This window comes from Chelonoidis abingdonii, chromosome 1 (genome assembly GCF_003597395.2).
Source record: "Chelonoidis abingdonii isolate Lonesome George chromosome 1, CheloAbing_2.0, whole genome shotgun sequence".
Classification (NCBI taxonomy): domain Eukaryota; kingdom Metazoa; phylum Chordata; order Testudines; family Testudinidae; genus Chelonoidis; species Chelonoidis abingdonii.
The window spans coordinates 290,986,108-291,008,822 of NC_133769.1; the positions used below are offsets into that span (position 1 = coordinate 290,986,108).

A 22,715-nucleotide genomic window follows, 5' to 3' on the forward strand; every position below is an offset into this window, starting at 1 on the left:
TTTACCTGCCCGCTGCATCCGAGTTCAGATTGCTGTCCAGAGCGGTCAGTGCTGCACTCTGGGATGCCGCCCGGAGGCCAATAACGTCGATTTCCGTCCAAACGAACCCTAATCTGAGTTATCACTATCGAATTTAGCGCTACTCCTCTCGTTTGGGAGGAGTTCCGAAATCGATTTAAGGAGCCGTTTAACTCAATATTAATGACGACGTCGTGTGAACGGATACAGCGTTAAATCGGTTATATCGGCCATTAAACCGATTTAAAGTCGCAGTGTAGACCTGGCCATAGTAACAAGAATTGTCTATAGGCACTTTCTCTACCCTTACCCTTTTCTACTGTTGTCTCAGAATATTACTTATGATCTAAAAGACCAATTTATAGCAATGTTTTCTTAGCCTCTTTTTCATAGATTTATAGAAATGTAGTGCTGGAAGGGACCTTGAGAAGTCAGTAAATCCATCCCCCTGTACTGAGGCAGGACCAGCTAAATAAACTTAGACCATCCCTCACAAGTGTTTGTTCACTGTGTTCTTAAAAACCTCCACTGATGAGGATTCCACAGTCTCCCTTTGAAACTTATTCCAGAGCTTAACTACCCTTATAGTTAGAAGGGTTTTCTTCATATCTAACCTAAATCTCCCTTGCCATTAATTAAGCCCATTACTTCTTGTCATACTTTCAGGTTCCCCCTCAGTCTCAAAACTAAACATGTCCAGTTTTTTTTAACCTCACTTTGTACCCCAGCCCCAGTTCATCCACTAACTCAGCATCTAGATTATTCTTCTTCCCTAACAGCTTTTTCCAACTGCCTCCCCTTCTGAACTCATTCAAGCCCCTTCCCCAGCTTGACCTACTCTCCAGTGAGCTGTTCCCTTCCCAGGTCAACATTCCATGCTGCTGCATCACAGCTGCAGGCCCTAATAGCATGTCAGTAACTCAAACCTGCAGCAGTTGCTAGTGCTCTGGCCATAGTTACTACACAGTGAACCATTGACAACTACTCTCCGACTACAGTCGTTCACCCAGTTCTGCACGCACCTTTTAGTAATTTCATCTAGACCGCATTTCATGATGACATAAGAATGGCCATATTGGGTCAGACCAAAGGTTCATCCAGCCCAGTGTCCTGTCTACCGACAGTGACCAATGCCAGGTGTCCCAGAGGGAGTGAACCTAACAGGTAATGATCAAGTGATCTCTCTCCTGCCATCCATCTCCACGCTGTGACAGACAGAGGCTAGGGACACCATTCCTTACCCATCCTGGCTAATAGCCATTAATGGACTTAACCTCCATGAATGTATCTAGTTCTCTTTTAAATCCTGTTATAATCCTAGCCTTCACAACCTCCTCAGGCGAGGAATTCCACAAGTTGACTGTGCGTTGTGTGAAGAACAACTTCCTTTTATTTGTTTTAAACCTGCTGCCCATTAATTTCATTTGATGGTCCCCTAGTTCTTATGGGAAGAAGTAAATAACTTATTCACTTTCTCATGACTTCATATACCTCTATCATATCCTCCATTAATCTCCTCTTTTCCAAGCTGAAAAGTCCTAGCCTCTTCAATCTATCCTCATATGGTACCTGTTCCAAACCCCTCATCATTTTAGTTGCCCTTCTCTGAACATTTTCTAATGCTAGTATATCTTTTTTTGAGATGAGGAGACCACATCTGTATGCAGTATTCAGGATGTGGGCGTACTATGGATTTATATAAGGGCAATAAGATACAGGAACTCCTCACTTAAAGTCATCCCGGTTAAGGTTGTTTCGATGTTAAGTTGCTGATCAATTAGGGAACATGCTTGTTTAAAGTTATGAAATGCTCCCTTCTAATCTCATTTGGCAGTCACCTGTTTCATCCACTGCTTGCAGGAAGAGCAGCCCATTGCAGCTAGCTAGTGGGTGGTTGGAACCAGGATGGACCAGCAGCTCCCCATCAGCTCCCCAGTCCCCAAATTCCCTGTGCAGCAGCTGTCCCTTGCCCCACCGCCATGTGCTGCTCCTGCCCTCTTCCTTGGAGCTGATCCCAGAGACGACTCCTTGCTGCATGGGAAGAGGGGGAAAAAGAGGAGCTAATGTCAGGGTGTCTCCCCCTGCCCCCACACCCCCGTTACCCTATCCTCCATAGAGCAGGGGGGACACAGGACGGAGGGAGGGAGCTTCTAGGAAGTAGCTGCCATCTCAGGTCTCAGCAAGCTGATTTAATTAACAAGGCAGTGTACTTAAGCCTGGGGTCAGCTACTTAAAAGGAAATGCACATTTTTTCTCTCACACAGGGTATGTGTCTCTGTCTGCCTTCCCTCCTTTCCTGCGGCCTTGTAGAGTGTTGTGAGAGTTAACCCTTGAGGGCTCAGTGAATTGCTAGTTAATTTAGCAGTAGGGCATTCCCTGGGAAATATCCCACCCTCTGACTCCTCCACTTCAGCCAAGCTTCACAATCATCATCACTGTGTACCAGTATTAAATTGTTTGTTTAAAACTTGTGTGTGTGTGTGTGTGTGTGTGTGTGTGTGTAATATAGTCTTTTCTCTGATGAAAAACATTTCCCTGGAACCTAACTCTCTCAGTTACATTAATTCTTATGGGGAAATTGGATTTGCTTAACATCATTTCACTTAAAGTGGCATTTTTCAGGAACATAACTAGAACGTTAAGCGAGGAGTTCCTGTATTCTCCGTCTTATTCTCTATTCCTTTTTTAATGATTCCTAACATCCTGTTGGCTTTTTTGACTGCCGCTTCACATTGCATGGACGTCTTCAGAGAACTATCCACGATGATTCCAAGATCTCTTTCCTGATTAGTTGTAGCTAAATTAGCTCCCTCATATTGTATGTATAGTTGGGGTTATTTTTTCCAATGAGCATTACTTTACATTTATCCACATTAAATTTCATTTGCCATTTTGTTGCCCAATCACTTCGTTTTGTGAGATCTTTTTGAAGTTCTTCACAGTCTGCTTTGGTCTTAACTATCATGAGAAATTTAGTATTATCTGCAAACTTTGCATCCTCACTGTTTACCCCTTTTTCCAGATCTGTTGCTTCTCCCAGTCTACTAGGCGAGTAACCCTATCAAAGAAAGAAATTATGATTGGTTTGGCATGATTTGTTCTTGACAAATCCCTGTTCGCTATTTCTTATAGCCCTATTATGCTCTAGTCAACGGTTCTCACTGTGTTTTGCAACCCCATTTTAATGGGGTCACCAGGGCTGGCTTAGACTTGCTGTGTCCCAGGACCAAAACCCAAGGGCTTTAGTCCTCGGCTTTGGAACTCAGGTTACAGGCCCCCTGCCTGGGGCTGAAAGCCCTTGAGCTTTAGCTTTGGTTCCCCCTTACAGGAGGGCTCGGACTGGCTCAGGCTTCAGTCCCCCCTTTTTATTGTCCAAAGGAGGTCACAGTGCAATGAAGTTTGAGAACCCCCACTCTAACTGCTTACAAATTGATTGTTTAATAAATAATCTTTCCAGATATTGAAGATAGGCTGAATGGTCTGTAATTCTTCAGGTCCTCTTTGTTCCCCCTTTTTAAAAATAGGTACTATGTTTGCCTTTCTCCAGTCCTCTGGGACCTCAACTGTTCTCCATGAGTTCTCAAAGATAATTGCTAATGGTTCCAAGATTGCCTCAGCTAGTTCTTCAAGTACCCTATGATAAATTTAATCAGTCCCTGACTACTTGAATACTCTATGTAATTTTTGCTGTTATAACATCTTCAGTCCACATGGCTGTAACTTGTAGCCTCAAAACTAATTTTACCAAAAAATGATGAAAAATTGTTTAAGATGGACGCTTTCCATCTCCTGCAATGCATTGGTCACCCCAAAGTAACAAAAATATGAGGCTTGTTGATACAATTTGATATTATTTCATCATTCACAGATTAAGCAATAACCTCTTGGGATTTCATTGTTTGCTTTAAAATTTTAACGTTATGATTCTGTATCTTTAAAACAAATCACATTTTAAGACTTACTTTCCTGTTTATTTCATGTGAAAATAACTTTGCTTCTGGCTTGGTGAAATCTGTGCACCTCTTTAGCAAATTCATATGGGGGGGTTCATAAGGGGTTCCCCCCCTTAGTTGGTAACTTTTATGGCCTATGATGATTATTAATCATCTGCATATTGCTGTGATTGTGCATGCATTATACTTCAGAAGGTCAATGGCAAATGTATATGGCCCTTCTCTGAAGTTGGTTTAAAATCTAGAAACATATGTGTGAAGTAAATTTTACATTGTTTATAGAGATGTTAAACCCAGTTGGAGGAGAGGGACATATTTCATGTTTAATTATGCTCAGTGGCGGGGATGCAAATTCAAGACTGTATATGCCCCTAAATTCACAATAGTTAATGTCTGTAGGAGGTTTGCATAGGGATTAAGGGGAAAATACCGCATTTATGTAATAACTAAACTTTTATTTGCTATTTATTCGGTATCTTATTTTCTAGGACTGTCAATCGCAGTTAATTAACTCAAAACAAATTAACTCAAGAAATTATTCACAGTTACTCGCACTTGTTAAACAATTATAGAATACCAATTGAAATTTATTATAAATATTTTTGGGTGTTTTTCTACATTTTCAAATATTTTGATTTCAGTTACAACACAGAATATAAAGTGTAGAATGCTCACTTTATATTATCATTTTTATTACAAATATTTGCACTGTAAAAAAGGCAAACGAAAGAAAATATATTTTTTCAATTCACCTCGTACAAGTACTGTTGTGCAATCTCTTTATAGTGAAAGTGCAATTTAGAAATGTGGATTTTTTTTTTACATAACTGCACTCAAAAACAAAGCAATGTAAAACTTTAGAGCCTACAAGTCCACTCAGTCCTACTTCTTGTTCAGCCAATCCCTAAGACAAACAAATTTGTTTACATTTATGGGATGTAACGTAATGATGCCTGCTACTGATTTACAATGTCATCTGAGAATGACAACAGGTGTTCGCATGACACTTTTCTAGCCTGTGTTGCAAGGTATTTATGTGCCAGATATGCTAAACGTTCATATGCCCCTTCATGCTTTGGCTACAATTCCAGAGGACATGCTTCCATGCTGATGATGCTTGTTAAAAAAAAAATAATGCATTAATTAAATTTGTGACTGAACTGCTTGGAAGAAAATTGTATGTCTCCTGCTCAGTGGTTTTATCCGCATTCTACCATGTATTTCATGTTATGGCAGTCTCGGATGATTACCCAGTACATGTTGATTGATTTAAGAACACTTTCACTGCATATTTGACAAAACACAAAGAAGGTACCAATGTGTGATTTCTAAAGATAGCTACAGCACTTGACCCAAGGTTTAAGAATCTGAAGTGCTTTCTAAAATCTGAGAGGAATGAGGTGTGGAACATGCTGTTAGAAATCGTAAAAGAACAACACTGATGCAGAAACTACAGAACCTCAGCCACCTAAAAAGAAAATCAACCTTCTGTTGGTTGCATCTGACTCAGATGATGAAAATGAATGTTCATCTGTCTGCATGCTTTGGGATCCTTATCAAGAAGAACCCATCATCAGCATGGAAGCATGTCTTCTGGGATGGTGAGCGAAGCACGAAGGGGAGGAGGAGGGCATTTTGAGTTTTTTTTTAAAGTAAATCAAATGACATGACTGAACTATGATAGTGTTAATTTTGAGACTATTCAAAAAAAAAGTACTGTAGAGAACTATAGGCTTTTTGACTTTTTCCTCCCAATAGCATATAATAATTTATATTCTACAGGTTGCTGTTGAAGTCTTTGGCCTAGTACAGCAGTTACTTCCCTCTGTAGCAGTTTTGAATCAGAAGTATGCCCCTCCTTCTTTTAACCCCAATCAGTCTACAGACAGCACCACAGGAAACCAACCTGAACAAGGGCTCTCAGCTGGTACTACCTCTAATCACTATGCTGTCATAGAAAGTGAACACCCTTATAAACCAGCTTGTGTTACCCACTATAAGGTAAGGACCATTTCTGTGTCTGTATGCGATTTTTAATACATATCATAAACTAAAAGTATGCATAGATTTTTAAAACACCTCTAAAGTTGTTACCTAGTTTGTTTCTATGATGTGAGCATACAGTGGTTGCACTGTTATTTGATTATATATATATATGAATCTCGTGCTATGAGTCATGTACTTGTTCTGAGGCAGCCAATGCAAAGCTATACATAACCTAAGTCTTTTAGTTAAATTCTCATTTTGTGTACATGTTTTTAACAGTTGCTGCAGCTCAGTTTCCTGATGTTTTCACTGTTGTAACATACTGTCTGATTTATTTTCTCTTCAGCAGTGAGTGAGTGTTTAGATGGTTTTTTAACAATATAAGGTTTTATTTCTTGTTATGAATCAAAATAGACAAAGGATAGTTTAATACGTGTCACATTTTCAAAGTTTAAAGGAACAAAGCTAGGGAGTCGTTCAATGCTTTGCTTCGACTGAAACACCTTCCTTGTGAGCTTCCTCCTGCCTGTTTATGAGTCTAATGGATAATATCCCACAAGTTTGTTCTTATAGGGAAAGATAGTCCAAATGCATATCCCCAACATTCTTATTGAATGTAAAAATGTACTCTTATGAAATCTGATATCAGAGCTTTGAGTGTAAGTAATGTTAGCTCTTTGCAAGGGGAGACCCCCGATGCCATAGCACCACTAGTTTGTTTTGTTGGCTGGTAGATGCGGCAATTAAAATTATTCCTGAAGTTGCCTCGAATCTGACCACCATTTAAGATGCAGAATTCTCAGAGGTTAAGTCCTGTCTGTAGTGTTCAATAAATCATTTTCATTTCTAGAGGTGATGTGTTTCATAATGAAGTCAAAATTATGAAGCAGAAGGTTGCAAGTACTGAAACAACACAAGCTGCAATTCAGTCATATCTGCGCTCTTGAAAATAAGATGTTCTGTTTAGAGAGCAGGGCAGCTGATGCAGCAAATAGAAATAATCACCTGAGCTTTAAACTGTCTGGGCTTCCTACAGGAGTTGAGTTTCTGACTCTGTAATATTTTCTCCATACATGGAACCCCTGCAGTTCCAGACAACATACAAATAAATCTTGTAATTAGTTTGCATTAAAATTAATATAAAAGGGTTCATTTAAGAAACTTAGCACGCTATGTCACTATGATCTCAATAACATTTTGGCATACTATTTCAAATGTTGCCAATAGATGAGTTATGCATAGGTTACATTTCAGGAAAAGACATTGAAATTTAACTTACTAATAATTGTTATAACACTACAGTTCCAAGTCAGTAGATTAGGTTGATCTTAAACGGGGCTGTTGCAACATTAGAGGCAACTCAACCAATCATCATCTTTCCTCTCCAGTTAATTTGCATGCTTATTTCTATTGATTGAAATGACTCAATGAGGAAGACTGTACGTATGTGTAAAGAGTTCCTTGGTAAAATACTAGCTCTCGCTTGTCTCAAAGTTCTGTAGCTACCTGCTGACATACTAAGCGTCAGATTCACCGGTGTGCTTCAGCTGCTTTGTACTGTTTTAGGAGAGCACAAAACAGCCAAAGCATACCACTGAATCTGTCCTTAAAAGTTAATATTCAGAAAGTTATCTAAGATTGATGCTGTATATGTTCAACTCTGGTGGCATTCTCTTTGGGTCTCTTGTTTAGTGTTTATATATGAAATTGATAATTGAAAAATAAATCTTGGACAGAAACCATTTAAACTAGTGTTTAATATTGACAGTACGGATCAGTAATTTAAGGGGGGAAAAAACATTCTGTGGCTGTTGTAATTATCCCAAAACAAACATTAGAAACCTAGGAAATTCAGACTTCAAGGTTAGGATGAAAAGAAGTCCAAAGAACTAGGCATGGAATTGCATAGATAAGGCACTCACATGAAGTAAAGTCTAGGTAAGGCCATCTCACAAGGTAAAGATTAGCCTGATTTTTAAAGAGATTACTCTGAGACAAAAAACATTAAATCCATTAATCATAATTGTGTGGCTATTGCATGGAATATGCATGGTAAAGCAGGAATAAGTGGCAGAGGGACTTAAAATGATGACAAGAATCTTATGCTTGATTTGGTAGAGAATGGTGGAGACCTTAGAGCAATGCAAAAAGAAGGGAGAAATGGTCTGGAAAATGGGCAGATAAGATGAATCTGTGTACAAAAGATTATTCTCATGCTGCCTTCTTTTGGATTTCTTTTCAGGGATGATTGGAATCTAATAAGGATAACCGAGATTACAGACTAGCTTCCTATGGTCCCCAGAAGTCAGTCATTTGATTCAATTTTTGATTTTAGATAAAAATAGCCTGTTTTTCTTTGAGTGTTTATCTACGTGTGTGTCATTTCTGGTGTGCATGTGTCAGAGATCGGAATGTTTTAGCCAGTGATGTCCATGGGGCCATGCCTGTGCCTTTTATGCCTTTTAGCACCCTCTCTCCGCAAAAGGACATAAAGGAGGTGACACAACTTCCTTCCTTTACACTGCCTGCGCCTGACATATAGCATTGACGTAGTTTCTGGCCTCTTGTACTTCTGCTCCCACTTTTTCCAATTTATTGTAAATACCTTCTCTCAGGATAGGATAGTTCTAATATAGTTTAAGACAGTGGATAGGAATCATATTGTGTCTTAATGTAGGCTTTAGTTCAGGCAAGTTTTCTTTGTTTCATTCAGCCAGTACCAGGAGTCAGCCTTAGAAATGGTCACAATCTCTTGGCTTGAAATATTGTTCATTGTATGAGGCAGCTCTGCCACAACCATAGACATTCTACATGCTTATTTTGCCCTGGGGAGGGCAAAATGTACTTTGTACAAAGAACAAATGTACTTCGTAATGTACTAGTAATAAACTGCTGAATCCAAGGAGGCAAGATTAAAAACATGTCTCCTGGATAAATCTATGAGACCTCCCTCTGGTCCAAAGAGGCAGGATCCATCTGATTTGGAGTAATCTTCAGTTAGAATGCTTCTGTTATGTCCCCATCTTCCAGCACTATCTCTATCCCTCTGAGGCATTTTCTTGCGGCTTCTGTAGCTGCTCCTTCCTCACATGTTGAGAGAGAGAAACCCCTGCTCAACTTCTGTAAGTAGCAAAAGAGTGGGTCTCCCACTAAAAGTTTTTTGAGAGAACCAAAAAAGGGGACAGATCTCTCTGTTCCTGCTAATAAGGCCACCTCATACTAGTAAGCAGCACTTACACTTCAGCACCAGTAGTTTTGGTACTGACTAAATTGGCACCATCGAATTTAGTACTGATGTTTTTTATATCAGAGATTTGCTTCTGTCTGTCCTTTTGCTTTCTTTGTCCATATTGGGTTTATCTCCAGCATCATCTAAAAAGCTCCCAGCACAACATAATTCTCAGACCCCAGTCAGGTCTGTTGCTCAATTTGAGGGAGATCATCCTTTATCGTTTCTGCTGTGGACATAAGTGGAGGTAGTTCCACCATCCAAGGGTCCCTTTTTCATGACCCATATATTTTAGACCCCCTGCCTGCTATATCCTCCTCCCACTCTTTATCCCTATATATCCTCCTCCTGGCCTTATTGGGCACTGTGGTCTGTTCAGCACACTAGAAGACAGTAATCTACCTGAAGTATCACAAGTCAGACCTCCATCCGTGCGGCAGCCACCTACAGGCCATCAACAGCAATAACCATCTGCCCATACATTTTGTACAGATGTTTCAGGCCATTGGTGAATTACCTCATTATCAAACAAGATTGTTGAGATATGAGTATAGTAATAGGTCTTGCTTTCGTACCTAGAAATCCTACTTTTGATCTACATGATATATATGCCCATTCAGCAAGTACACAGGAAATCTGTGTTTTGTACTTTGCATTACAAAGTACATTAGCAATACAAAGTGCTCCACTTTGGCTTATCAACATCTCCAAGAATTTTTTCAAGGTGTATAGTGGTAGCAGCAGCCCACCTCTGAATTGGCTAGCTCATGGAAAATCTCCTCAGCAGGTCGCAATCAATATTTACTGTACCTGTTGTTGAGGTTGGGACTAAAAATAAGCAAAACAAATAACATCTAATTTCTACAAAGAAAATAGAATCTATTGTAGCCCTCATAGACTCCTTTATGGTGGAAGTGTATCTGTCTCAGACGAAATTCAGCAAGTGTCTACTGATCATCCAGCCCCGGCAGACTTCTGAGATGACCATGAGGACACATCTGCATTTGCTAGGCCATATAGCCTCATGGACATTTGTGATTCCCTGTCCCAGCTTCATCTAAGTTATTGCCCGAGGATAGCTGAAGTCTTTTTATCATTCCAGTTTGCACAGCTTAGACATTCAGATCCAAACTGGTAGAAGGACACTAAGCAAATATGTCAAGGTGTTCCTTTCTCCCTGCCATTTCCTGTAAAGTGTATAGTGCTCCATGCCTTGATGTTGAAATGGAGAGAGCATTTGGATGCCCTCACAGTACAAGGTTGGTAGTCCAGAGAGGTGGTTTGTCTGCATAGCAACATCCTAGAGCTCAGAGATGTATGTCTGGCTTGTCTGACTCACATCAAGGCCTAAAACATCCAAATAGTGATGAGCAATACCACTTCAGTGTTCTATATCAAGAAACAAGGAGATGCCAGATCTACTCCCTTATGCAGAGAAACTGTTGTGCTGTGGAACTGGTGTATCCACCACTGGATAATCAGTAATTAATCTGACGGGTCTTCATGACATATTGCTAGGTCATCTGAGCAGACACTTGCACAAAGAACCACTTTATACAAGACCTCAAGTGGTTGATCAAAGACTCTGTCATCAAGTCAGTGTTCAGGCATTGGAGCGTTCCCCATGCAGATTTGTTTACAATCAGAGGAAATAAGAAATGCAAGTTTCTGCTCTGGAAGATGTTAGAGCCCCAGCTGGAAGGCAGATGCTTTTCTGATTCCATGGAATGACAGTCTCTATTATGCCTTTTCTGTACTCCCATTAATCCCTTGCAATTTGAGGAAAATCAACCAGGATTCTGCATTAGTCATTCTCCTAACTCTGGCCTGGCCAAGGGAGTATTCATATCCAGATCTTCAGACTTTATCCAAATATCATTTCCTCTCTTGCCAGACTTGGTCAGTCAGACCAACTTCATCCAGCTCTTGCCTCTCTTTATCTCATGGCCTGGAAGCTCTCTAGTTAAAAGATATGGAGAAAACTTGCTGTATGGATGTGCAGAATATCTTGATTCAGAATAGAAAAGATCCTAGTAGGTTTATTTAAAATGAAAGTGCTTTTCTATGTGCTTAGCCTAGCCTAGCCTCTCCCCATCAAAGACAGAGATCCCTCATATCCTTGAATATTGACTACCTTTTTGAAAATATCACGATTATCTATATATTCTCTGTGTTTCTTTGGCATCCATTTTTGCTCATCATCAGCTGATTTGAGTCATGTTTTTTTTCTCATCATCTCATGATCATATTTCTTTTGAGGACTCCTTCAGCTATTTCCTACATTCCGAGGACTACCCCTGTCCTAGGATCTTAATGTCATCCTTAATTGTTCAGTAGGCTCTACGTTGGAACCTATAATCACACATTTGTTAGCTCATCTTTCCCTGAAGATGGCTTTCCTTGTGACAATTACCTTGTCATGAGTGGGTCAACTTATAGCCGGTCCTCCTTATCTGATCTTTTTCAGAGATAATTAAGGTGCGGTCTAAGTTTCTCTGAAACTCTCATTTTGATTTGACCCAATACATTCATTTGCCTGTGTGCTCCCACCCCCAAAAAACAAAAACCCATAGTCATCAAAAGGGGAAGCCAGCCTGCGCCGTTTAGATGTTGTCCGGGTCCTAGTATTTTATTTACACAGAACAAAGTCATCTAGAGTATCCCCTAGGTTGTTCATTGCCTTTGCTGAAAGATCTAAAGTGCAGGCAATCTGAACCACACGTAGGTGGTGTCAGAGTATTAATATGTTCTAAATTAGCTAAATTAGAGCTTCCAGGGTAAATTAGAGTGCACTTGACTAGAGCATCTGCATCTTTTAGGGGTATTTCCATAGCTGTTGTACATAGAGCAGCTATTCCAGGCACTTTTCTATCATAGAGAAATTTACATCTGATGCTTGATTTGACAGAGCCATGCCTAAGTCATTGTTTATAGATTCATAGACTCTAGGACTGGAAGGGACCTCAAGAGGTCATCGAGTCCAATCCCCTGCCCTCGTGGCAGGACCAAATACTGTTTAGACCATTCCTGATAGACATTTATCTAACCTACTCTTAAATATCTCCAGATGGAGATTCCACAACCTCACTAGGCAATTTATTCCAGTGTTTAACTACCCTGACAGTTAGGAACTTTTTCCTAATGTCCAACCTAAATCTCCCTTGCTGCAGTTTAAGCCCATTGCTTCTTGTTCTATCATTAGAGGCTAAGGTGAACAAGTTTTCTGCCTCCTCCTGATGACACCCTTTTAGATACCTGAAAACTGCTATCATGTCCCCTCTCAGTCTTCTCTTTTCCAAACTAAATAAACCCAATTCTTTCAGCCTTCCTTCATAGGTCATGTTCTCAAGACCTTTAATCATTCTTGTTGCTCTTCTCTGGACCCTCTCCAATTTCTCCACATCTTTCTTGAAATGCGGTGCCCAGAACTGGACACAATACTCCAGCTGAGGCCTAACCAGCGCAGAGTAGAGCGGAAGAATGACTTCTCGTGTCTTGTTTACAACACACCTGTTAATGCATCCCAGAATCACGTTTGTTTGTTTGTTTGTTTGTTTGTTTGTTTGTTTGCAACAGTATCACACTATTGACTCATATTTAGCTTGTGGTCCACTATGCCCCTAGATCTCTTTCTACCATACTCCTTCTTAGATAGTCTCTTCCCATTCTGTATGTGTGAAACTGATTGTTTCTTCCTAAGTGGAGCACTTAATTAGAATCCTTCTACTCTTCTCCATTAATTGTTACCTGCTTGTGAGTCACCATAAGTGGAACAGACAGACAAGCATTCGGAGAAAGGAAAACTGCTTATCCCAACAGTACCTTCAAAATGTGACGTATATATGTGTTTCGTGACTCACCCTCCTTTTTCCCCTGCCACGGAATCTAATTACATCTTGATTTTGCATTGGCGAAGGAACTGAGGATCAGTTGTTTGCTCCTCCCTTGTATGCCCTTGTGGGAGAGCAGCTTGGGGCTCTAGGATATGATGGGCATAGTCCTGACCTAACTGACACTACTGGCTAACATGTTCTAATTTATGGTCTATGCAAACCAGAAGTGGAACACTCATAGGCAACACATCTTGAACTCCAGTTACTGTAGAGATAAGTAACTTTCCTTTATCTTTCAATACTTGACCATTTTTAAATATTAAGTTTAAAGGAAGATACTTAAACCAAAATTAATTAGAAGTGTACAATGATTTTTGTGTTTATTTTCCAACTGTTTTTTTTAGGTGACTTTCCCAGAATGTGTCAGGTGGATGACAATAGAATTTGATGCTCAGTGTGGCACAGCTCAATCAGAGGATGTCCTTCGCTTGCTAATTCCTGTCAGAATTGTCCAGAACTCAGGATTTGGACAAAAGCAAACTCCTATTCATGAAAATCTTAATTCATGGATTGAACTAAAGAAATTTTCAGGCACATCTGGATGGCCTACCATGGTTTTAGTGTTGCCAGGTAATAAGAGTTTTTATAAACTGCCTGTTTAAATAAAATGGAGGATTCTGGAATATAATTAACAAAAGTGAACTTAAATTTTAGTAATTTCCAGAGAACTAAACTTAACTTAGTCATCAAAGGTCTAAGTTTGACTATCTTAAATAATGAGACTGAATTATCCAGTTTAGTTTTTAGAATATACAGCTGAAGAGAAACTAGGTCTCAGATTAGAATGGTGGGCCAATTATAGCAATTGGTTGGATATCATGGAGTAATTATTTGCTTTCTTTTATGTGGTATAGATATGCAGATTGCGCAAGTGTTTCTTCTACCCATTATGTTTAAATGCTAATTTTCATATTTATTTTCTGATATAAGTGGATGAAAAATGAGGAATTCACATAGATTTATTTATTTATTTATTTTTGTTAATTTCATTGTTTGCTGTTAGGAAATGAAGCACTCTTTTCACTGGAGACTGCATCAGACTACGTGAAAGATGAAAAGGCCTGTTTCTATGGCTTCAAGTGTTTTGCAATTGGATATGAATTTAGTCCAGGATCTGATGAGGTGAGAATAAGCGAAGCTACTAAAATTACACTAAATAAAATTGCTTTGCTGCAGGCAACTTATTTTATTCCTCCCTTCTTTAGTCACATTTTTGCCAACATAATAGCAAAATGATATTTTAAAATGGTCTCAACATATTTTTTGAACTGTAGTTGTATGGAGATTCGTTGTTTCATGCCTTTTTGTCCCACTGCATGTGCATTATCCTACGGTACAAGGGTTCTCAAACTTCAACAGGTGGAACGGTCTATGAACCTGTAAGGCACTGTGAAGTCCTATTATTGATTAAAAAATAATCTATTCATTGCATCAAAACTACTCTGTATCTCCTGTAATTCTGTTCAAGACATGTGCCCCAATTCCATTATGCTGAGAGATCAAAAATCTAGGAATGCTCTGTAATAATTATTAATCTATAAGTACATTTTATTAGCTTACATTAGGGGCAGGCAAACTTTTTGACCTGACGGCCACATCGGGTTTTGGAAATAGTATGAAGGGCCGGTTAGGGGAGGGGGTCGTGGCCCAGCCCCCACCCCCTATCTGTCCTCCCCCCCCGCCCCCGCCCCCCGTTTCCCTTATGTCCCCTTCCCCGCCAGGAACCTCCCCATCAACCCTCCTCGTTCCCTTCATGGCGAACCATACACCCCTGGCAGCGCCTGCCCCATCTACCCCACCAGCTCTATCCAATGACCGCCCCTGGAATCTCGCCGCTGACTGCCCCGCCGCCGCCCCATCCAACCTCTTCTCACATTCCTGATTGCTCCCTGTACCTGCTCCCATTCAACCCTCCCTGTTCCTGCCCACTGAGTGCCCCAACCCCCAACACCCCAGCCCCTGACCACCACCCCAACTCCCCTGCCTTCTATCCCAGCCCCCTACCTTACATGCTGCCTGGTGACTGGGTGGAGCCAGCCATGCCTCGCCACAGCCAGCACGGAGCACCGGGTTCTGCAGCTGCACTGCTCCAGGAGATCACAGTCCGCTGCCCAGAGCATTTGCGCCAGCAGTGCAGTGAGCTGAGGCTGTGGGAAGGGGGAACAGTGCGGGGAAGGCCCAGGGTAGCCTCCCGGCCGGAGCTCAGGTCGGGCCGATGTGGCCCGTGAGCTGTATTTCCCACCTTGGCTAGGTCATTGTAGGAAACAGTATCTTCTATTCTTTTCCCCATCATGTGCAATGCCAGACCTTCAGAAGATGGTATACAAACCCTAAAACAGAAAATAATGCAGTGAGTTGATTATGAGAGAAGTTTCTTAACAACTAGGTGTTTCTGATATATGAAGAATGGAGATTATATTCCTTAAACGTTTTATCTTAGTGTAATTACAGATGCTTTAAACCCTGAACATCTAATATTCTCTCAATCCCCTGAATATGTGCCTCAGTAATACCTATAGAGGAAAAGAACAGAGGAAGTACTGTGGCATCCTTAGAGACTAAAAATTTATTTGGGCATAAAGCTTTCGTGGTGAAACCCACTTCAATCAGATGCATGAAGTGGAAAAAAATAACAGTAGGAATATATACACAGGAACAGGAAAAGGTAGAAGTTGCCTTACCAACCTAACAAGACAAATCAATTAAAGAGGGGCTATTATCAGCATAAGAAAAAAATCACTTTTGTAAGTGGTAATCAGGATGGCACTTTCATTTGTTCTTGTGTAATGTGGTATCACCACACTCTTAAGGGCAGGCCCAACCCCACCCCTCAGTTTGTTTGCTGCCACCGAGAATAAACAGAAATCCTTTGTGATTTCAGGATCCCAACAGACACACTTTGGGCTTCCACCAGCCTTTGTTGCTAGTTGCAGGGTGACTCAACACATCCCACTCCCAAATTTCCCCCCAAAATGTAATGTTCTGCAACTGTTCAATCCTCTCCTGGACAGTCCCTCTAAGGGGATCATAGCAACAGTCTGGACATGAAAGGAGTACTCATGCAGTTCACAACATGGATTAGTTTTTGATTAAAAATAACAAGTTATCTACAAAGAGATAGGGTTTAAGTGAAGTAAATAAAGCCATTAAGTAGAAATGACTAAGGACGAAAAGTAAAATGCTTCTAGGACAAAACTAACCAGCTGACTGGTTAAGATAAAATCCCTTACCAACAGCCCAGCAAACATGGCCGACCAATTTCTGGGTCCGGATTCTCCCAAAATCCCAATGGCAAGGTTTCCTTGTGGTCCTTAGGTTGAAAGAGCAAGATGATGGATCGGAGATATAACTTGCATGTTTTTTTTCCCTCACTTTTATAGTTTAGTCCCCTCTTTGAAATTATTTTCTTGAGGGTTACTACCCTAGATAAAGTTCATTTCCCATTGTGAGGGTGGAGCAAGGAGTATGGTGGTGAAAAGAGGTTCCATTCTTTTGTTTGCTAAGGTGCAGATCTATTGTCTTGTGCCCCCTTGCTGGAAAGAACTGCCATTGACAGGTGATTGCCCATCAGTTTGACACCTGGTAGAGATGGAGCTTCTCCTGTCTTGAGAAACTGGTTTACCCCACCCCCGACTTGTCTGGCAAACAATTTGAGACCCAATTTCAGTTGTGTTTATAACTTTTATTAGTGATGCTACAACATATTCATCATGATCTTGATTGCCAGTGAGTTATTCTTTATCAAATATACATTAGATCTATTTTATACAAGTGATACTGTAGTTATAAACGGTGGAATACAGAGGTGCATCCATCAAATGATCCACTATACATTGAATGTAACACAGCCCTTCAAGGAAAGTGCATCCAACCCTCGAGTACTCCAATAGCTTCAATCTGGTGGGAGAACAGGGAAAACACACGGAGGAGGGAAATCTCATTGCCCATCAACCTACCATCAACACACTGTTACGATCCAATTGACCTGGGGTCCACAGTACCAGACCTCTAGGTACATGATTGTTTGAAACACCTTAGTCCAGGTTCTATATCAAGCCTGCTCAGACGCCAGACCAACAGTGCAAGTGGGCCCTTAAAGCCTATTGAGATCCCTGCAGAAATGAATTAATACAGTTGCTACCAGACACCCACTAGAACTAAACTGGTGCTATATCAATAACATGAAAGTTGCATTCCCAGCTCTTATCTGTGGAGGCAATAAAACATGGCTGTGCTTCATCTAAAGCTAAACCTCATTGCATTTCGCTTGCAGGAGGATGATGGAGGTAATTTGCTCAGCAGGCCATCTAATGAATCAACAGAAGTGGTCCTTGAAACCAGTGGGACTGTAGCACTATTTGACGTAGGGGCCCATGCAGTAATAGACGTCTTATGCCCACAACTGCCAGTGCCAAGTGTATCACAAGAAGATTATAATAAGGAACAAAAGCTCCATCTTAGATGTGAAGCAGCAGGACTCAATCCAACAATTCTGTAGCCTTCTCTCTCATTTCCCTGTTTACCCAGGTCGTAAGGAATAGCAGTTTGGATATAGCAGAGGTAGGTACCTAGGCAAACAACTCCCCGAAGCGGCAACATGAGCTGATTTCAAGCAGTATCACACTGCTGGGTCTGGCCACTGGTCCGGGGGCTCTGGCATTTTAATTATGTTTAAATGAAGCTTCTAAACATTAAAAAACCTATTACTTTACATACAACAATAGTTAGTTCATTATTATAGACTTATAGAAATATGACCTTCAAAAAACGTTAAACATGTATTACTGGCATCTGAAACCTTAAATTCGAGGGACTAAATGAAGACTGCACAACGCACTTATAAACCGGTGGCCAACCCCTGATAGATGTAACATTATATTAAGTCTCAAATATGAACCTTGTTAGCACTGGTAGCTCTTCAGATTGTCAGAGAGCCACCATAATCCACTGCCTGTCTGTCCAAGGTCTTCTTAAACCGCAAGGGAGGATTCTGCCGTTCCAACCTAGAAATTCAACCTACAGTGTGGAAGATAGCCGACTGACTAAAGTGGGACTGTTTCTTTTTTGAATATGTTCAAATCATCCTTTTGAATCTAGGAAAGGTGCCATCTCTGACGTATGATTGTAATATCTACTCAGCGCAAATTCTGTAAGACCAAAGGACTTCTCATCCCAACATTCTCTAGTTTTCTCCCATTAGGGAGCCTCGCTGCTGTCCATAGAACTTTATATTTTGTCCTAACAAACCGCTAGGTCCTACTTACGAGCCATTGCTCAAGTCTTCTCTTGTGCGCTATTAAAATTTATCCTGTTAATCTAGCAATGGAAGTTCAAAACTGTAACACCATCAGTTATGACCCACTACTTATACCGCACATACCGTTCAAAAACAGTCATTTACGACTCGTTTCTAAAAGCTGCAGTGGCGAAACAATGGGTGGGTGGGTATTAGACATCATCAATTCTGGCTATGTGGATAGTTTACGTTCCCTACCTCCTCCCAAAACCCCCATTCCCCCATTCCTCTTCAGGGACCATTCTCAATGAGGGGATCTAGGCAGGAAGTAAGAGTCCCTCCTCACAATGAGGAGCAATAGAGTGGAAACCTCTCCAACACCAGGGAAAAGGCTTTTAACTTTGATGTACTTCCTAAGTACCCAAAAAGAAAGTGGTTAGAGAACCATTCTCCAACTCTGTAATCTCAACCACTTTATTTGCAAAAGCGAAATTTTCGTATAATCACACTTGTTTCATAATCCTAACCCCTATAAAAAGACATTCCATTACCGCTCCTCTATGACGGACATTTACAGTGACATGGACATTCAGCCCTCTCACAAGCAGTTTCTCAGTTTCATGGTGGCCCGGACATTCCAATAAAAGATGCTTCCATTGGCTTGTGCCACTGATCCTAGCCTCTTTACCTAAGTCGTCCTGGTAATAGCAATTCATTCTGATAGAAAGTCTGACGGTCATCCCTTATTTCACGCAACTGTCCTTCTTGTTCCAGGACATTTCAAGAGGCTGCATATTGACCTCAATTAATACTTCAGCTCTTTTCCTCCTCTTGAGCCAGTGTAAAAACTTTGAAAATATATCCTCATTTGATACAGACCACAGACTATGACGTGACTTCGGACTCATCACAGAGCTTATATACCAAGGGACAGGTTTTCAGGCCAGAACAACCTGATCAGACAGGTATTTGCAACCCTCAGTACCAGTCAGCACTTTTCTCTGGGACATGTGGCTTCATGCATTGTTCCCTCATCCATTCGCAGACCTTCTTTGATGGCCTGAGCCTGCCATCCAACAACAGGGCATTCCCTACAAACACAGCATGATATCACGGTGACGCTTTCCTTCCAAAGTAATGTCAACATAATCTGTACATGTAACGTCTCCCATCACTCGTGTGGGCGTCTTGCTTATCCCCTTACAGAAACCATACGTAAATTAACTGCCGTCCCTGTTGAGCTGGGGGTCCCACAACGACATACAGCAAACAATGCACTTCGGACAAACCCCGAGAAAACAGAGCCACCTCATCTTTTGGGAATTAGTGCAGTCTGATAGGCTTGCAATGCTTCTTCAGTTTATCAGTTCCAGTAATGTTTTCAGTAATGTTTAAAACAGCATAACCACGTCACTTTGACATCAACAAGCAAGCAGGGGTAAGACCATCTCTTGTGTATGACAGTAGTTGCCCTATGGAATTTGTGTATTAGGCAACTGAATCCACTCCTGCTCCTCTCTTCCCTTCTGTGAACTCAAATGTGTTGGCAGGCAACACCCATTAAGGCATTTGCTATTCGATACGGTAGTGGGAGCTGCAGCATGCGGCTAGTGACATAGTATTTCCACTCAATGGGGAACTCACCCTGGAATCTGTTTGCGTTCCCAAATGAACAGGAACAAGAACAATCTACTGTTCTAGGGGAGCTCTAGGTCTAACACTCTAGGCGTGATGCATCTTCGACCTGGTCAGGAAAACCTGAACTACTGTGGCCCTTTCCTCTCAAGGCATCCTACCTCAATCTTGGTGGAAACTTCAACAGGACAGGGCATAGCAAGGCAGCCATCCTGGCCCGTCCCTAATTGGCTCAATACATTTGTCTTCCCAAATCTCCATTTAGTGTCATCTCATCAATCAATAGTATCACTTCTTTCTTGATCTCTTGAACCCAGGAGAATCAGCTGTATCAATATCACAGCCCTGAAGCACTTACATCTCATGCTTGGTTTTGGATGGGGTCCAGACTTAACAACATTCCCTGGCCTGACGAGCGCGTACAAACATCCCTATAACAGCAGAAAGGCAGTTCACTAGGTACATTCAATCAGCTGAGTGGAAGAGTTTTCCATGCTGTATGCAGCTGGAACACAAATCCATGTCAGCAAATAGCCACAATAAGGGAATATCTGCATTCTGTCAAAATCGACTGGCTCTTCCCTCAGTTCTGTACAAGACCAACCCTGTCAGCAATCCAAGCTGTGTACCACCTGTCAGCATAATTAACTCAATTCTGATTCGCCAGTTTGCAAGTTCAGTTGCGTGGTGGCCTCCCACAGCTTCTGAGCTGCGGGAGGGCACACTTGGTAGTTTCCACGCACCATGTGTGATCGCAGGGGACCCACCTCTGCAGCTGCCCGCTTGCAACAGGAGGACCTTGGCCTGTTCGGCCCCTACGGGCAGCCGGGCAGGACTCTGATCTCCAAGCCGCCACAAGTACCTGGGGGACCCAGAGCCTCAGCAGTAGTGGGTGCTGGAATCCCTCCCTCCCCATTTTGTCAGTGTATTCTGGTTAAAAATCCGGGGCAGATGCAAGGGCTGCCATGAATTTTTGTTTATTGTCCATGAACCTGTCCAGACTTTTACTAAAATTAACCATGAACACAAATCTTACCTAGTATAGCCACCTTTTTGCTGTCCTCAGTGTAAATTAAGAGCAATAATTGCATACTGCTCTACTCACCCAGCCTATCCATAGCTCCACACTTTTCCCCCCGAGGAATCCCCTTAGGCCAAGGATTCTGGAATGTTGGCGAGAATCTGCCGGCTGAATCGTCTACCACCCTGGAGACTTAGTTAAGCTGGCCCAGGCCACAAAGGTGATCTGGCTTAATTTTTCCAAAGGGTGACTGTATTCATTCGTCTTGTTTTTTTCTCTTTCTCTCCCATAGGACAAGATTCTGATACCTTGACACCTGAATAGAAACTTACTCGAACCAATCCCATTGAAGTTCATGGGAATCTCAGAGAGTAAATGGTGGCTTCAATGCAAATAAGGATATCAACAAGTAGTCTCTAATTTAAAAAAATGTACAAAGCAGAAGGGGTAGCCTGCCAGTTAGACCATAAACACATTATTTTAGTGTCAAAGACTAAGTAATGGGCAGAAAGAGAAGATGATGCTATGAAGGTGATGTAGTCAAGCAGCAAGTTTGGATTGGTATCCACTTGTATGCCTCCGCATTTCAGAAATCTGTAATCGAGTCCACTGGGTTCAGTTTTGCACTAAGGAACTTGAGTCCAAAAATACCCTCTATACAGATTATTAGCCTGCGTCTATGGAAGGTGGGGCATAAATCAACGATTCTAGACTGGAGGGCTCTTGGGATTTGGTCTTCTTGTATATTGGTCTAATCTCGAAGGAAATCACATACCCTGGAAGCTCTCTAGTTAACTGTTCCACTCATGTGTTTCCTTTTCCTGTATGTGGAATGAATAACGTCCTGAGTGTAAGTTTAGAACCCATGCACGCCAATTTTCAGAAGTGCTGACCAACCCACAGCGCTCTCTAACTTAAATTGGCATTGTACTCAAGCACTAAAACAGACCCGTTGAACACAATGGAAAAGACTGCACTCTTGCAGGTTTAAAAACATGAGCTCAGACACTTTTGTGTTCCACAGACAGAGAAATGGAGAAACTGGAATGGAGCAACAATAAGTCGCTTTCCTCTGACTGGGAGGAAACAACTCCCTTCCCACTAGAAGAGGAGCAGCTGGAAGAAAGGGAGCCTAGGAATCGGGGAAACTAGGTGGGCAGAAATTTGGACTCCCTCAGGCAGCACAGCCGAAGGAGGTTGAGAACAAACTTCCTGCTTCAGCCCGAAGAAGGGGATTTGCCACATACAAGGACAGCAAGAGGAAGAGGGGTTCTCATTTCCAACCACTGCAGAGCAGCAACATCCCATGAAAGAGCCCCAGAGCTTTTTACCCTCTCTGGGGCAATATACAGTGGAAGCAGGCTGTAAGGGGCTCTCCTGAGGACCAGCAGCAGGGTGGAAGGAGACTCTGGAAGTCCCCCTCACCCCGTAGGGTCAAGAAAGGGAGAGCCCCTTTGAGTAATGGACTCTAAGTTGTATACGTGAGTGAAGTTCATGATGCTGCATACATGAACACATCTTGAAGGGAACATAGCTCTAAGGTATAATGCATGTATCTACAGTTGGTTTATCTAAGTAGTATTTTCCAAGTCCCACTCTTTTAAGTGAATGCTAGCAGGCAAAAGAAACAGGTTATTTCTGGTAAGAGTGAATTCTGCTGAGTGTAAAGCCTAGCAACCGCCTACATTTAATAAATCCTGTTAAAGCAGAGAATTGTTTCAACCCTTTTTTCTAACTGTGGATT

At 41.5% G+C, this 22,715-nt stretch overlaps 1 protein-coding gene across 4 annotated transcripts in view; it reads left to right on the top strand.

Annotated features, from left to right (window-relative positions):
- Window positions 1-22,715, top strand: part of MYCBP2 (MYC binding protein 2) — a 457,693-nt gene that overhangs the window by 252,811 nt on the left and 182,167 nt on the right. For all 4 annotated transcript variants that reach the window (XM_075061530.1, XM_075061532.1, XM_075061531.1 and 1 more), the window contains exons 40-42: window positions 5,754-5,972; window positions 13,424-13,649; window positions 14,083-14,201. In XM_075061530.1, coding sequence (XP_074917631.1) covers window positions 5,754-5,972; window positions 13,424-13,649; window positions 14,083-14,201 — 564 coding nt within the window. The remainder of the gene's footprint in view (window positions 1-5,753; window positions 5,973-13,423; window positions 13,650-14,082; window positions 14,202-22,715) is intronic.